We start from the raw sequence: 16,929 nt of genomic DNA, 5'->3' as shown, positions 1-16,929 counted from the left end.
CTTGATATTCTTATGATTAAAACCTTCATTTTGTGATCTGAGGAATTCTTTCTGGCCTATGGTTGAGTTCCTCTCACAAATCCTCCTCTGTAGATGCCTGTGATTGTTGTTTTTTCATTACTGCAGTGAAGAAGTGTTAGTGGTGTTGTGAAGTCTGCATTTCTTTTTATTTACTTTTTAAAAAAATATGTATTTATTTATTTGGCTACGCCAGGTTTTAGTTGTGGCACGTGGGATTTTTGTTGTGGTGTGAGGAATCTTTAGTTGCAGCACGTGGGATATTTTGTTTGCGGCATGCAGGCTTTTAGTTGTGGTAGGCGGTATCTAGTTCCCTGACCAGGGATGGAACCTGGGCCCCCTGCATTGGGAGCGTGGAGTCTTAACCTCTGGACCACCCGGGAAGTCACAGTCTGCATGTATTTATTCATTTAAATGGAGAGGGAAGAGGGATGAAAGTGTTACACAGATGCCTAAGGGGCTGGCTTAAGATTTTTTTTAGTGTGCAAATTTTACAACTGGAGGGGGAAAAACTACAAAAATATGTGTATTGTAAATATTTGAACATACTGAAGAGCATAAAGAAAAATTTTAAATCACCTACTATAATTCCATTAGTACTCAGATACTGCCTCTGTTAATATTTTGGTGTATATCTGTCTATACATTCTTTTTCATACATGTACATACATTGCACTTTTGCACAAAATGTTTTAAAATGGGATCATATTGTATATGCTTCCTCCAAGTGGATTTACAGGGTACATACACATTTTAAAGCTTTTTCTTATGTAAAATAAACAAAAACAGAATCGAGACTAAAGTGAACACAATATATGTATCACCCAACTTCAGTGGTTTCAGTGGTTGACCTATAGTCAATCTTGTTTCATCCATACCCACCTGCCCTTGCATTATTTTGAAGCCAGTTCCAGGTAAATATTTTAGCACACTCCAGATAAATATTTCAGCACATATGGTTAAAATTTTATGTTTTGCCAAATTGCTCTCCAGAAGAGTGTTTTCAATGTAGACTTGTCAGAGATAGGATTAAAAAACATTTAAAAACTTTTAGTGTTATGGGTCAGATGCATATATATTTTTTCCTCAGGTAATACAAAAAATCCTAATAAAGTGAATTTGGGTATGGTTATATACTCTGGGAGGAAACTTTCAGTTCCTCATCAGTATGTCCCTCATAGGAATGCTGTGTCAGTTAGATTGGGTGATCATATAATTTATTACCCAAACTGGGATGCTTTTGAGGTTCGAAGGAGGCACTATTAATAATAATGCCAGTATAACAGGCATGGCATAAACCAGTACTTTATTTTGGCACAGCTGGACTGTATGCTTACCCTAGTATTGGATAATGTGTATAAGATGCATTAAACATAAAGTGACTATATCATGTCGTCAGTAGATGGTAACTTATATTTATGCCTGTGTATGGATATGTATAAAAATCTTAAGAAGTGTTTGAATTGGCAACTCAAAATCCTAAGTTAACAGTTTCTGTGTGTTTTTGGAGCTGACAGTGACCACAGTTTTTAAAAGTAGCTCTAATTTTCATAATTCTCATAATTAAGACATTTGTGTTAATATTTGCAGCTGGAGAATGCCGGAGGAGACCTTAAGGATGGCCACCACCACTATGAAGGAGCTGTTGTCATTCTGGATGCGGGTGCTCAGTATGGGAAAGTCATAGACCGGAGAGTGAGGGAACTGTTTGTGCAGTCTGAAATCTTCCCCTTGGAAACACCAGCATTTGCCGTAAAAGAGCAAGGATTCCGGTAGACTTAACTTATGTTTTTCTGAGGAGGCTGAGCTTAGATTGTAGGATATTTTTTTATTAATTTTTTTGGGCACTGAATTACTTAATGAAACTAAGACATGGAATGGTTTTACAAGAAATTTCCCATGGCTCTGGGAATTAAAAGGAATTTAAATTAAAGGAAAAGATTACATTAATTTTATTTGCATAGTTTTAAGAATTTATCGTTTGAACATTATATGTTTCATAGGGTTTCTGGATCAGACTTAGATCTGGCTATTATGGTCATTCATTCATTCATTCATCCCAGAGCATTTGTTCAAAGGAATATATATGTATAATGGCTACAATACCTAAATTAGAGAGTTCTGTGTACAATGAGTCTCTTTTGCTTCCTATTCCAGGAAACTAGTTTCTAAATTATGAAGACTTCTAATTTAAGGGCTAATTCCATAGTTTGTACACTTAAAACTAGTCAAAATGACTTCTTCCTTTAACAACTATTTCTGGTTAATGCTGTGTCTTTTCTCTTGGAATTAATGTTTGCTTTTAAATTGAATGTTATTCAGAAGCAAGCAACTGCAGTTTATATCCTTAATTAGCTCTTAAGCCTTAATGCTGTATTTCTTCCAAAATATAATGTGTTTAATTTTTCTTAAAAACATAATGTTTTTCCATTAGACAAATGGTTAACTTTTAAAAACTTCACAGATGAGTATACATTATCCTTTGTTTCTTCTTTTTGAAATAGAGTGAATTGCAAATCAGAAAAAGCAGGTCTACATTTAACTCTGTTCTAGTTTTAGGATGTAGATTAAAAACAGGTATCTCTTTTAAACTGTAGAATTTTAGAGTAAGAAGTTTATCTAATTCAACTGTCTTGATTTGCCAGTGAGAACCAGTTTTAAGGGAATCAAAAACTGCAAGAAATCTGAATGGCTCTCTGTCAGATCCAAGTTCCATCATTCTCCCAACCCAAAACAAACACAAAAATCCCCAGCAAACTAATCGACCAAATGTTTTGGAATAGGGTAACCAATATTGGCAATAGAAGTCTGATTGTTTTTCTTGTCACCTGTTTACCTGATCATCAACCGTTTCTAGGTCCTGCTTATGCCTATAGCTTCTTTTCTCTGTAGAAGAATAGGAACTATAGCACTGTGGCTTTCATTACTATAATCCTTTCTGCTGAGATAGTTATTTGACCACCCTTTTTCTAGAATAAATTTTAGGTTTATGACTTAAGAGACATCTTAACCTACCTGTTTTTAGAACCTTGATTTGCTTGATACATAAAATTGGTATCTGGAATGCCTTAGGACTTCGTGGGCCTTGTAATTGCAAGTTGTTTCAAAATCATAGCAGGGTAGAAATAGAAAACTCAGAATGAGTGATTAGCTCTTCTCAAGACTTACTGAGATAAGAATTTTCATAATTGGCTTAAGTGCAGCTTGAGTTTTATCTTGACTAAATCCGTTGCCTTTTCTTTTTAATAGTATTAAGAATCTTTATAGCCTTGAGTTGTTTAGCAGATTAATGAGGGATGCTGGGCAGTTGCATGGTGGTTATCCTTTATAAAACTAAATACAAACTAAATACTGAAATTCTAGAGATTTTGATTATTAAGTATGTTTTAGAGAGTTTTAGCTTATGCATTTTTAAGAGGCTAGGCTGCATATCTACCCTTAGGGCTAGCCCATTCCCCTTTAAAATTGTTATCTTAAAGATGTCACATTCATCATCTGATTAGGTTATCTTCAGTCTCTTTTGCAAGAGATAAGCTGGCAGACATAATGTATACCAAAATTCATGTTACCAATACAAGGTTTAAAGAGTACGGCTTTTGTGCTTACTTAAATTATTGTTAGAATATTAAAAAAAAAATACATTATGGGCTTCCCTGGTGGCACAGTAGTTGAGAGTCCGCCTGCCATTGCAGGGGACACGGGTTCGTGCCCCGGTCCGGGAAGATCCCACATGCTGCAGAGCGGCTGGGCCCGTGAGCCATGGCCGCTAAGCCTGCGCAGCCAGAGCCTGTGCTCCGCAACGGGAGAGGCCAAAACTGAGAGGCCCGCGTACTGCAAAAAACAAAAAACATTAACTTGTTGAGTAATTTTTATGAATTTGACTTATATTATTTTTCTGGATGTATTAAAGTCTAGTATTTTAGTTTATATATGTTTTTGCATGGCAGGCAGACACTAATTATAAGGTGAATTGTAATCCAGTTTTGTTTGTAAGTAGATTTTGGTTATATCTTGGAATGCATTTTTCCTTTAGAAATATAGATAAATCAGGATTCCTGCAAACTGAAACTTAAAATGAGTTTGAGGGTACTTTAGATTGATTAAAGGGCATAAGTATGCCTGTATTGTGTAAACTGGAGAGCATGAGTAGTCTGAAGGTGCAAGTCTCTCTGTGATTCCAGTTATTTGTGTCCATGTAAGGGTGAAAGTCCAGTATTAGCAGATTTTCCCCCTTGTTTTCCCTAAAGAAAATCTAGAAATCTGAATTTTTATGTAAAAATCATAACATTAAAGTGTTCTATAAAGTTTTTGATTGAATGCTGAGGATCAAAGTTAGCTATATTAGAGGCCAGGTGAGTAATATAGGCCTCAATTTTCAGCTTTCTTTATATGAATAGTTCTATTCCCAAGTTAACCCATGGAATGCTCTATAAATTGTAATGTAGTTAAGTGATAATACTGACCACTGTTCTGAGAGCAGGGCATATAAGGCAAGTCGTGTTAGCTCTTATTCCTAGGTCTCAGGTAAAATTGATGGGAATATTGGACAGGTTTTAAACAGGCAAAGTTAGGTAATTCTTCACATTTTCTGCCATTCTTTATTGTAGAGTATTTTGCCCTGCATGATCCAGGGCCTTCATAATACCTTCAGTTGTCCTGCTGTGACCTGCTTCACTCCTGACCTCTCAGGAGACCTGTATTTTCACCATCTCGCTTTAGAATTCTCATTTACTTCCTCCATTGATGAGGAAACAAAACAAATACAGGCTAACCTTCATAGATTGAAACATTGGTTTTATATATTTGGAATTTTGTACTTATTAACAAGTGTTTGTTGAATTGATAAACTTCCATGTATTGCAATAAAGTAGAGTAAAAATAAGTAAGCTGTGTAGAGGACTTCCCTGGTGATCCAGTGGTTAAGACTCTGTGCTTCCACTGCAGGGGGCACGTGTTCGATCCCTGGTCAGGGAATGAAGATCCCGCATGCTGCGGCCAAAAAAAATTAAGCTGTGTAAGAGGCTGTTAATAGGCTGATAGAATCTGGATCTGCTGTAGCATAGTGAAAACATAACAAAATCTCTGAATCTGTATCAAGTCTCCCTCAGTGGTACAAGCAAGAGAGGGCATAGAACTTGTATAAGAATTAGCAGTTAAAGATTCTTCATTACTCTCTTCCTTAAATCCACAGTGCTATTATCATCTCTGGAGGACCTAATTCCGTGTATGCAGAAGATGCTCCCTGGTTTGATCCAGCAATATTCACTATTGGCAAACCTGTTCTTGGAATTTGCTATGGCATGCAGGTATATGCATCTATGAATTTGCCTTAAGAGTTAATTTATTCTGCTTTTGACTCCTACTGTATTAGTATTTTCTATCTTTAGAGTAAGTAAGATATTTAGTTATATGAGATAATTTGTTCATATTACAACTGTTTATGAATTGCTACACTAGTATGGCAGAACTGACTTCAATGGGGATTTTCAGAAAAGCAACTATATTACTGCTTACAACAAAACACTGTCCATTAAAAAAAAAACTTAGACATTTAAATACACTTAAAAGTTGCAGAAGTAGTTCACAGAGCTCCTGTATACTTTTACTCAGTTCCCCAATTATGACATTTTTAACCATTTTGAGAGTAATTTGCAAACAAGGTGTTCTGTTACTTGTTGTATCCTAAGTACTAGAATTCTGTCCTACATAACCACAGTACAGTTATCAAAATCAGGAAGTTAACATTGACTCAATGTTAGCATCTGATCCACAGCCTTCATTCACATTTCACTGTTGGTCTCATTAATGTCTCTTATAATTCATGAATCCAGTCTAGGACCATGTGTTGTATTAGGTTGTCATGTCGCTTTACATTACTTTAGTTTGGAATCATTCCTCAATCTTTCCTTCTCTTTCATGACCTTGGCAATTAAAAACAAAGTACATTCCAGTTACCTTGTAGAGTAGTCCTCAGTCTTGGTTTGTTTGATGTTTACTCATTGTTAGATTCAGGTTATGTATTTTTGGCAGGAATACCACAGAAGTAATGCTGTGCTCTTCTCAGAGCATCTCATTAGGAGGCACATGATGTCAAGTAATATCATGATCCGTGATGTTCATTTTGATTATTTTGTTAAGATGGTGTCTGCCAGGTGTCTTCACTGTAATGTTAATTAAGTATATGTAGGGGAGTGGCCAAGATGGTGGACTAGGAAAACACTGAGCTCACCTCCTCTCATGGGCACACCAAAATTAATGACTATTTACAGAGCAACTATTGATGAGAATCTAGCAGAAGAGGTCTTCTACAGCTAAAGATATAAAGAAGGAACCACAATGAGATGGGTAGGAGGGTCAGAGTTACAGTCAAAACACATAGCCCTGCGTGGGTGACCCACAAATGGGAGAATAATTACAATTTCAGAGGTTTCCCCCAAGGTCAGAGCCCCATGTTGGGCTCCCCAGCCCAGGGTTCCTGCACCAGGAAAATGAACCCCCAGAACATTTGGCTTTGAAGGCCAGTGGAGCTTACTTTTGGGAAAGACAGAGGGTTGTGGGAAATCCAGATTCCACTCTTAAAGGGTGCACACAAAATCTCACACGCTCCAGGACTCAGGGCAGAAGCAGTAATTTAAAAGGAGCCTGGGTCAGACCCACCTGCTGATCTTGGAGAGTCTTCTGGAGAGGCAGGAGGCAATTGGAGCTCACCCTGGAGACATAGACACTGGAGGCAGCTATTTTTGGAAGCTTAATTCTACCATGAGGACCCCGGTGTTGGTGCCATTTTGGGACCCTCCTCATTTTAGTAGTGAGCAGAACAGTGAATTGTCTTTTTTTTAAACAATGTGGTTGAAACTTGTGTATTGATATGAATAATGGCACAAAGGGAAGCTATTCAAAAGTTAGAAAGTGAACAGACCAATACATTTTCTAATAGCTGTCTCTGGAGCTTTCAGTAAAGGAAGGAACATAAATCAATGTTCACGTAAGAATGTGAATATTTTTATTATTCATACTCTTGATACAAGGGCAGAATATTAGAAATCACTGGTCTGCAAAACAGCTTTACCAGATTTTGCTTCTTGTTAATTGATTGTTATGGTTTTCCATTGATTTAGAGGAAATGCTGACTAAAAATATATAAAATACAAAATCTATGATAATGGATATTTTCTTATCTAGGCAACAAGAATTTTATAGTAAAAGGTTCTTTTTCCCCTGTAATGTGCTCTGAAAAGTCAACTGGTGATTATAAATTTGACTTGGATAATAGCTTATTTTTAGATTTTCCCACCTAGTATTCTAATATGTTTTCTCATAAGAGCCTGTTTCCTGATCAGATTGAACATTGGAAATTGGCTGACTCTTTTTTTTAAATATGTCTTTGCCCCATGATGTAATGTATTTACATAATTTATTGATCTTCCTTGCCTGAGTAGTCAATATTAATCATAAAGCACAACTAATAATTACAATTTAAAAAAAAATTTTTGGCCATGCCACACAGCATGTAGGATCTTAGTTCTCTGACCAGGGATCAAACCTGTCCCCCTTGCATTGGAAGTGTAGAGTCTTAACCACTGGACAGCCAGGCAAGTCCAGCACAATCTGTAATTAAATGGTTTTTAGTATATTGAGAGGCATTATAACATTTTGTAAGGAAGAGTCTCACAAGATATTTTTTTGGCACCCACTTAGAGTGAACAGGTCTGGAAAATGCTCCCTTAATTTAAATGATAGTGGCTGACTGTTTCACCATTATGTCAGTACCCCCTTATAATTGGAAGACCACATTTTTCTGTCATTCAGTAGGGGTCTGTGGTAGCCAGAGCCTGGCCTGCTTATGTTAAATGCATAAAAAATTTTGCCTTTGTCATCTGAACTTTCATAGTAGTATAAGGGAATAGGCTGATCTTGCTCCTTTGGGCAGAAATTGTCTTTCTATAAAATATTGATAAATAAATAAATAATAAATAAATAATACCACGTAGCTAATATGCTGTTTGTAAAGGACTACCGCTTCTTAGTGACTCTTAGTTGAGTAATTTTAGCACCAAAGTTCTCACTCTGGTATATACCTTTGCCCCCTCCATGGCATCCTGAAATTTTAGTTATTTCAATGTCTTCTGTACCATCTTTTGCCATTAACTCTTGTCAAGAGTCTTTCTGATTGCTTCCTGGTAGTTCTTTGCTTTGGAAGAAAAAAGTCTGTCCTGCTCCTTGCTCCCTTTACCTCTATTACTGTTTATGCCCCACTCAGCATAAGAAATAGAATATTAGTAGAACTTTTAAAACTCTCTTTATGCTTTTTTCCATTCTACATTCTTCTCTCTTCCTGCAAGAGGTAACACTTTCCTGAAATGTCATTCATTCCCTTTCTTTTCTTTGTAGCTTTATACATATTGTATTTCTAAATAATATTTTACTTAATTTTGCCTATTGACCTTAATATAAGTGAAATCATACTTCGTGTATTTTCATTTTTGGTTTTGAGATTAATTAATTTTATTTTCACTACTGAGTTTATTGTTTGAATGTAGCACAAATTAATTATACATTCCACTGTTAGTATCACTGGTCTTTTCCCAGATTTTTGCTATTACAGATACTGCCATGAATATTTTTGGACTCTTCATCTGGTATTGTACGTACACAGACTTTTCTCTAGGCTAATTAATTGAAATGCCGAGTCTCAGCTTCACGAGGAAATGATATTTGCCCCCAAAGTACCTTCCCAGAGCAGTATATAAGTATATAAAAATTCCTTCTGCTCTATATCCCTGCCAGGCCTTGACAAGGTCAGCTTTTTTTTTTTTTTTTTTCCCTGAATTTGCCTAGCTGAAAAGGTATTAAATGACATTGTGTTGATAGTCTTAATGGTCATTTTCCTTATTTTGAGATTCATGTGTTTATTTGCTATTAGTCATTAGTGTCTGCTTTGCTGTAAAAGCTTATTTGTGATTTTTGCACATTTTCTTGTTGAATTTTTTAGATTGTTTTTATGTATGCTGGATACTAAACTTTTGCCAATCATATATATTGCATATACCTTCTAGACTGTGACTTCTCTCTTCACTATAATTTCATTTTTTTTAAAAGAAACATCTTTATTACAAGCATTTGGCTTCTTTATACACTCCCACAGGTTTTGTCAAATTGTTTTTATTGGTGGAATTTCCTTCCGTTTCCCCCTCCCAAATCTAAGATTTATTTTAAAACCTTGGCATATAAAACAGATAAGAGGGAAGCTGACCCAATTAGAGTGGTAGACCTAGTAGACTTTCAGGGGTTTTTTTTGAGACATTTAGGACCTCGAGGTTATCAGGAATCCATACTGAAAACCATTTCCTTAAGTCAAAATAGAATATTAAAACAAAATTTTAACAAAGTAAAGTGTTTTACTCTACATAAAATTATTCCCTCCTCCCACACACACACTTAGCTGGTCTTTCAACTCCTTGTATTCTCACCCTTAAGTAGCATATAGTCAGGAATCAAGAATAAGCATGAAAGCCTTCTGAATAGGTGACATAGCTTTAAATTTTACTTCAAGCCTTTGGCTTTGTAAAAGCCTTTAATTTAGACTCTGTGAACTTTTAAATTGTGTAGTGTTCCAACAGCTTTGGTTATCTTGATCATTCAGCTCTCTTCTAATTAAGAACTGCAAATTAGAGGAGGCAGAGGTGCACAAGGTTCATTGAGTGGTGTAGAGGAAAACATTCATTTTTCGTTCAGCAAATTTGAATGACTGACTGCTCTGGGCCACATACTTTGTTAGGCCCCTGGGACTGTGAAGAGACCTGAAGACATGGGGGGAGAGGACACGGTCAGCTTCGGTAATCACACCAGTTTGAATAGCTGGAGTAGAGAATGACAGGGAAGATGAGAGGTAAAATTAGACGGGGGCAATGTATTAAAAAGTCTGTGTTCCATATTGGACTTTATCCTGTAGACAAGGGGTCAGCAAACTATAGCCTGCTGCCAAAGCTGGCCCACTGCCTGTTTTTGTATGACCTGCAAGCTAAGAATGGTTTTTATGATTTTAAAATGGTTTTTATGGTTGGAGTTGAAAAACATTTAAAAAAAATTATATTTTGTGACATGTGAAAATTAAATGAAATTCAAGTTTCAGTGCCCATAAATAAAATTTATTAGAACACCGCCACATCCAGTCCTTTAAGTATTGTCTGTGGATGCTTTTGTGTTAACGACGACAAGAGTTGAACAGTTGCTCCAGACACAGTAGCGCCTGCAAAGGCTAGAATACTTACTCTTTGGCCCTTTACAGGAAAAATTTACCAACCCAGATGTAGATGATAGAGAGCCATTAAGAATTTAATAATGGACTAACAGAATCATATTTATATTTTAGTGGCTGACATTCGTAGATCTCTGGAATATAGGCTGGAAGATAGGCAAGACTGGAGGCAAGGGGACTGATTAGACTGCAGCAGTATTTCCTAAACTGTGTTGGTTAAGGTGCTGCAGAAAGTGTTTTACTTATGAGTCTTTAGTTTGGGAAATACTGGATTAAACAAGGGTTAGCAGGGTTTTTTTTAACTGCTGGACTTAACCCAAAACTTTATTGCAGGAAGGTTAATTGTGAATGTCTAAGAGGAGAATGTAGAGGGCAGCATTTGCTGATGGTTTTGAAGAATATGCCGTTGTGCATCACAAGAATGAACATTTATTTAGCCCTCTGCCTACTTTTCTGTTGGGGGCTGGGTCAACCTGCATCACATATTGTTGTGGCAGGTATATTATGACACCTGTTGTGGAACAGACATACCAAGATGGGTTGTAGTGATTTTATTGATGCAGATTTAATGTTCCTAAAAATCTTGTGTGTGTCTGGTGTTGGGGGTGTTTGGACATATGTAAGTGATAAGAAGATTGACACAAGAAAGGTCAGAATGTAGAGACCACTTAAAAGTCTGTAGGTGTATGGGATTTGAACAAATAAATTTAATTGAAAGACCAGATTTTATTGCTTATCTCATCTCCACAGGACAGCCTTTTGCAGACTTTCAGACTATTCCTTTGGAGCCAAAGATTAAACAGTTTGGAGGAATTTATATCTGCCTGGTTTTAATACCAACCTAGGTACTTTCTAAGCTCAAAGTGCCTTTTAAAATGCTTTAAAATTAAACAGATGTAAGTGTTAAAGAAATCCCTATTTTTTTTTTTTTTTTTGCCGGTACGCGGGCCTCTCACTGTTGTGGCCTCTCCCGTTGCGGAGCACAGGCTCCGGACGCGCAGGCTCAGCGGCCATGGCTCACGGGCCCAGCCGCTCCGCGGCACGTGGGATCTTCCCGGACCAGGGCACGAACCTGCGTCCCCTGCATCGGCAAGCGGACTCCCAGCCACTGCGCCACCAGGGAATCCCAAGAAATCCCTATTTTTAACAGATGAATTAAAGTACCCTAAATGGAAAATTTGCCAGTGTTTAGGAATTTGACCTGAGGTTAATTTTTATTAATTTAGTTTTGTTTTATAACTATGCCTTTTAAGAACTTTATAATTATATATAATAGCACCAAGTTATCTACAGTTATCAGACTTCCTTTATTTGGGGGGCACAAATATAACAGCTATCCTAAAAATAAGAAACATAAATTATTAATGTAAGAAATTGAGTAATTTTCTTTTGATTTATATTAACATCAATTTATTTTCTCTTGAACAGATGATGAATAAGGTATTTGGAGGTACTGTGCACAAAAAAAGTGTTAGAGAAGATGGAGTCTTCAGTATTAGTGTGGATAACACATGCTCATTATTCAGGTATTAAAGATATTTTTAGATCAATAAGAATGTTAGTAGCTTAACTAACTTACAGCTGGGAATGTTATTCTTTAAAATTGGAGATTCTGTAATTCTTAGACAAAATTAAGGCCACAGTAGTGGCCAAAGGTGTTAATTGTCATATTTGTCTTCCAGTTGAGTGTCAAGACAGCAGCAGATCGCAGTGATGCTAATTAGGGATAAGAAAAGCACTTAATGACATAATTTAATAAAAGCACCTGTGCCGTCTTGAACCCCTCTTTGGGACAGCATATTGTGATGCCAACATTTGTAGTTTTCCCTTTTCACTCTTTCAGTAGAGTGTGATTCTAAACATTAGTATGACAGACGTGGCAGATGGATAATGTTTTAAACTGTCCTGCATTTGTATACCTCTTCCTCTACCATGTTCTTGCTCTGGGTACTTAGCAAGCTACCCATTGCTGGACTCATTACTAAATATGTGTTTTATTTCCCTCTTCCTCACTTTCTCTACTGTGTCTGAGCATAACTATACTTGGTGTACTGTCTTTAATACAGTGAATGTATTAATTTATTTTATTGCTAGGTGATAATAGATTAGATACAGCAGCTCTAATGTATTTGAAGATTGGTGAATGAGCTATTCATTGGCTTTCTAGAATCATTTATCTTCTGCTTTACTAAAAAAAATAGCTGAGTTTTCATTCAGCTTCCTGAAAGACCAGAAAACTTAAGTTTTAGTCACTTGCTTTCTTTTTTGGGGTTTTCCGATGTTTTGGATATAGCCCATTTATAGGTGGACTATTGATAGAATTACTCACTCACTTTTTTTTGAACTAAATTTCATTTTTATTTAAAAATCACATTTCTCCCTAACTGCATTCAATCTGTAAAACGCTGGCTGATGTCAGTTAATGTGCACATGTTGTCTTTATTATCATTTCTTATAACTGTGCTAATTATTTTTATAGATTTATTAACATATTCTTACAGCCTCCATTGAGTTGTGCCTAAATTAATTCTTAATGAATAGTGTTCTCCAAATTGGACAGATCAGAAATTTTAAAATTCAAGTTAAGAACTTTTATCTGAAATGGAGATTTCCCAGTTTTTACACAGAACTGGCTGTGGCTGGCTTTTCTTTAATACTAGAAAGAACAAAAATAAGTATATCTGTATTCAAGTATTCTTGTTTTCAAAGGGATATTAATAAAAAGAAGCCAGAGTTGCTCAAAATAATTTTATGAACTGAAGCTGCTCATTGCCAAAATACGTTTTTGAAATCCAGTGCTTGTTCTACTTCATAATGGAGAGGTGTTGCTTACATTGATCTGTATCTCAAGTGACTACTCTTGAGAACTACTTCAGGAATCTTGCTGGTAGAAGGTGATAGTACAGGAGGCTTTAAATGTAAAGATCTGGTTAAGATTTAAAGTTTTTCTGTCTTTATAATTCTAAAATCCTGGTATTCAGTTACAACCTACACTAATCCTAAGTAATAGTGATGACAATAATAACAACCGCAAAACATCCTTTTGCTTTTAAAGTACTTTATCTTCTTGCTTTATTTAAAATTTTTTATTTCTTAATATTATTTAATACCAAGTCCTTGTTCAGATTTTTTCATAATGTAAAAAATATCTTTTTATGGTTGATTTGTTTGTATCAGGGTCCAAAGAAAGTCCACACAATTGCATTTGATAAATGTTACTTACATCTGTTTTAATCCATGCCATTAATTACTTCTGTCCTTAAGATAAATTCCAATAGAGATATAATTTTGAAATTATTATCTTATAGCCTCTTGAAATTGTGTGTGTGTGGTGGTGGGGGGCGTTATATTACCAACTTTATTTATTTATTTTTAACTCACAGACTTAGAGAACGAACTTACAGTTACCGGTGGTGGGGGGGATGGCCTGGGGGTGGGGAGAGTCAGGGCGTGTGGGACTGACATGTATACCTGCTGTATTTAAAATGGATAACCAACAAGGACCTACTGCATAGCACAGAGAGCTCTGCTCAATATTATGTAACAACCTAATTGGGAAAAGAATTTGAAAAAGAATAGATACATGTATATGTATAACTGAATCACTTTGTTGTACACCTGAAACTAACACAACATTGTTAATCAACTATACTTCAACATAATATAAAAAGTTAAAAAAAATAACTTTATATATTGTTTCAGTTTTCAATTTTTATGGATTGTCTTTTTTTGAAATTTATTATTGTTATTTGCTTTATAATGGACAGAATAAGTTTAAATTCTAGCAGTGTTGCACCGTTACATACTTTCTCTCTTTTCTTGATTTACACACAGAAGAAGCTAGTATTTCTAAAGCAAAAAACTACCAATTATAAGATGAATAAGTTCTAGGAATCTTATGTACAGCATAATGACTACAGTTAACAACACCGTATTGTATATTTGAAAGTCACTAAGAGAGTGGATCTGTTTTTTTTTTTTTTTTTGCTGTACGCCGGCGTCTCACTGCTGTGGCTTCTCCCGTTGCGGAGCACAGGCTCCGGACATGCAGGCTCAGCAGCCATGGCTCACGGGCCCAGCCGCTCCGCAGCATGTGGGGTCTTCCCAGACCGGGGCACAAACCCATGCTCCCTGCACCGGCAGGCGGACTCTCAACCACTGCGCCACCAGGGAAGCCTGAGAGTGGATCTTAAATGCTCTCACCACACACAGAAAATGGTAACTGTGTGAGGTGGTGGATATGTTAACTAACTTTTACTGTAGTAATCATTTCACAATATATATGTATATGAAATCATCACATTGTACACCTTAAACTTAACATAATGTTATATATGTTATTACGTCTCAATAAAGCTAGAAAAAAATAAAGCAAAGAATCCATTAATCATGTCTAATAATTAAGCTATTTGTGTATTGTTTTATTTTTTATTAGGGGCCTTCAGAAGGAAGAAATTGTTTTGCTTACCCATGGAGATAGTGTAGACAAAGTAGCCGATGGATTCAAGGTTGTGGCACGTTCTGGGAATATTGTGGCAGGTAAAAATTCTAAAACTTTTGCAGATTTCATTGTAAAAAATTTATCTGAGAAGGCTATAAGCATATGTTTCTGTATGAGGTACTGTTTTTGATGTTTCTTATTTTTTTAAAGATATTGTAAATGTCATAGGGTCAACCATTAATTTATGAAGGGTATTTAATATTAGAAGGATTATCTAGAAGTCACTTACTAGTTTGCTCTGAAATACTTTTAAAAATATTTATTCTAATATGTTTTCCAGATATAAAATACAGCTATTACAACTCAGGAAAAATTTGAGAACTATTTACCTCTCCAGCATGCTGTATTCATAATTGTCCTTTTTTTATGCTTTTCTTAGGTGTATATAGGCATGTATCTTGGATGCTATAAAACATCAGACTAAGCATTCAGGGCATTTCTCTGAACTAGGGTTGGCAGACTATTACCTGTGGGTCACATCCAGCCTGTAGCCTGTTTTTGTACGTTTAGAAACTAAGAATGATTTTTACATTATTAAAGGGTTATAATAAACAACAGGGACTATATGTATGTGTCCCACCAAGCTTAAAGCTTATACTGTCTAACCCTTTGTAGGAAGTTTGCCAGCGCATGCTCTAAACCATTTTTTGTTCTCTGTTTTTTTGAGGAAGAGGAGTTAATTTTCTGGTAATTTGTGATTTTTTTTTTTCTTTTACTTGCTTACTTGAATAATTGTAATGTAAATAATCACTGGTAATCCTGGATATCTGCAAAAGCAAAAAGTGGGGTTATCAATAAAGTTCTTGTTTGATATGCTACACCTAAAAAGTTGAAAAAAAAATTCGTAATGGATAAATTGAATTGAGTATTCCACCTGCAGTTACTTAACAGATTAATGTATTAGCATAGGAATTATCAGGAATGGTTTTTATATTGACGGGTTTTTATTTCGTATATGAGATCAATAGTGGTAGATGAGCTTATGTATTTTAATTCATTCAACAAATATCTGAGTACCCACATGTGCCGGGCACAGTTCTAGGTGCCAGTGAACAGAATGGACAAAACCTCTGTTTAATGTTATAGTTGGTGAGGGCGGAGATGGGGGAGAGGTGGGACAGACAGAACACAGATAAATACAAAATAAGTCGGGTGTTGGTCATGTTTAAATGTACTGAAAAAATAAATAGAAGAGAAGAGTGTTGTGGAATGTGTGGTTAGGACTGTTACTGTTTTAGATGGGGTATTCAGAGATGGAGATGGTGTTCCTATTAGATGATATGAGACATGGAGGAAGTAAGTGCTGACCCTTTTGGATATTTAGGGAAAGAGTAAATAGCAGTACAGAGTTCCTGGGATGGGACCTTGTTTAAGGAACAGCAAGGAAGCCACATGGTTACAGCAGAGTAAGCGTGGAGTGTGTGGTAGAAGATGAGGTCAGAGAGGTTGTTGGGAACCAGAACACCAGGACTTTTGAGGCCACTGTGAAAATGTTGGCTTTACTCATAGTGAGATGGAGTTTTGAACAAAGGAGAGAGAGACACAATCTGATTTCAGGATTACCCTGGCTACAGTGAGGAGAAAAGAGACCGTTAAATGTAGAAGCAGAGACCAGCCAGAAATCTATGGTAGTAATCAGGAAAGGAGACTAAGGAACCGGGTGGTAGAGGTAGAAGTGCTTAGGAGTGATTGGGTTCTCATATAGATCTTGTACATATTTTGTTAGATTTACACCAAAGTATTTCATTTGGGGGGGGGACGTGCTAATGTTAATTGTATTGTATTTTTAATTTAAATTTCACTTGTTCATTGCTAGTATATGGGAAGGCAATGAACTCTTGTGTGTTAACCTTGTATCCGGCAACTTTGTTGTAATCATTTATTAGTTCTATTTCCTTTTCTTGTCCTATGGCATTAGCTAGGATTTTATTATGATGTTGAAAAGCAATGATGAGAGGGAACATCCTTACTTTGTTCCTGATCTTAGTGGGAAAGTTTTGAGTTTCTCATGGTTAGGTATGATCTTAGCTGTAGGCTGTAGAAGATAGTCTTTATCAAATTGATGTCCCCCTCTATTTCTAGTCTCCTGAGAGTTTTAATCATGAATGGGCATTTGGATATATTTCATATGCTTTTTCTGCATCTATTGATA

General features: G+C 36.0%; 1 protein-coding gene across 2 annotated transcripts in view; it reads left to right on the top strand.

Annotated features, from left to right (window-relative positions):
• Window positions 1–16,929, top strand: part of GMPS (guanine monophosphate synthase) — a 117,867-nt gene that overhangs the window by 44,679 nt on the left and 56,259 nt on the right. For both annotated transcript variants that reach the window (XM_030842403.3, XM_030842404.2), the window contains 4 exons: window positions 1,609–1,790; window positions 5,210–5,324; window positions 11,705–11,802; window positions 14,712–14,815. In XM_030842403.3, the coding sequence (XP_030698263.1) occupies window positions 1,609–1,790; window positions 5,210–5,324; window positions 11,705–11,802; window positions 14,712–14,815 (499 nt within the window). The remainder of the gene's footprint in view (window positions 1–1,608; window positions 1,791–5,209; window positions 5,325–11,704; window positions 11,803–14,711; window positions 14,816–16,929) is intronic.

Source organism: Globicephala melas, chromosome 4 (assembly GCF_963455315.2).
Source record: "Globicephala melas chromosome 4, mGloMel1.2, whole genome shotgun sequence".
Classification (NCBI taxonomy): Eukaryota; Metazoa; Chordata; class Mammalia; order Artiodactyla; family Delphinidae; genus Globicephala; species Globicephala melas.
Note: the sequence above shows the minus strand (reverse complement) of the source record. Positions and strands in the feature narration are given on the sequence as shown.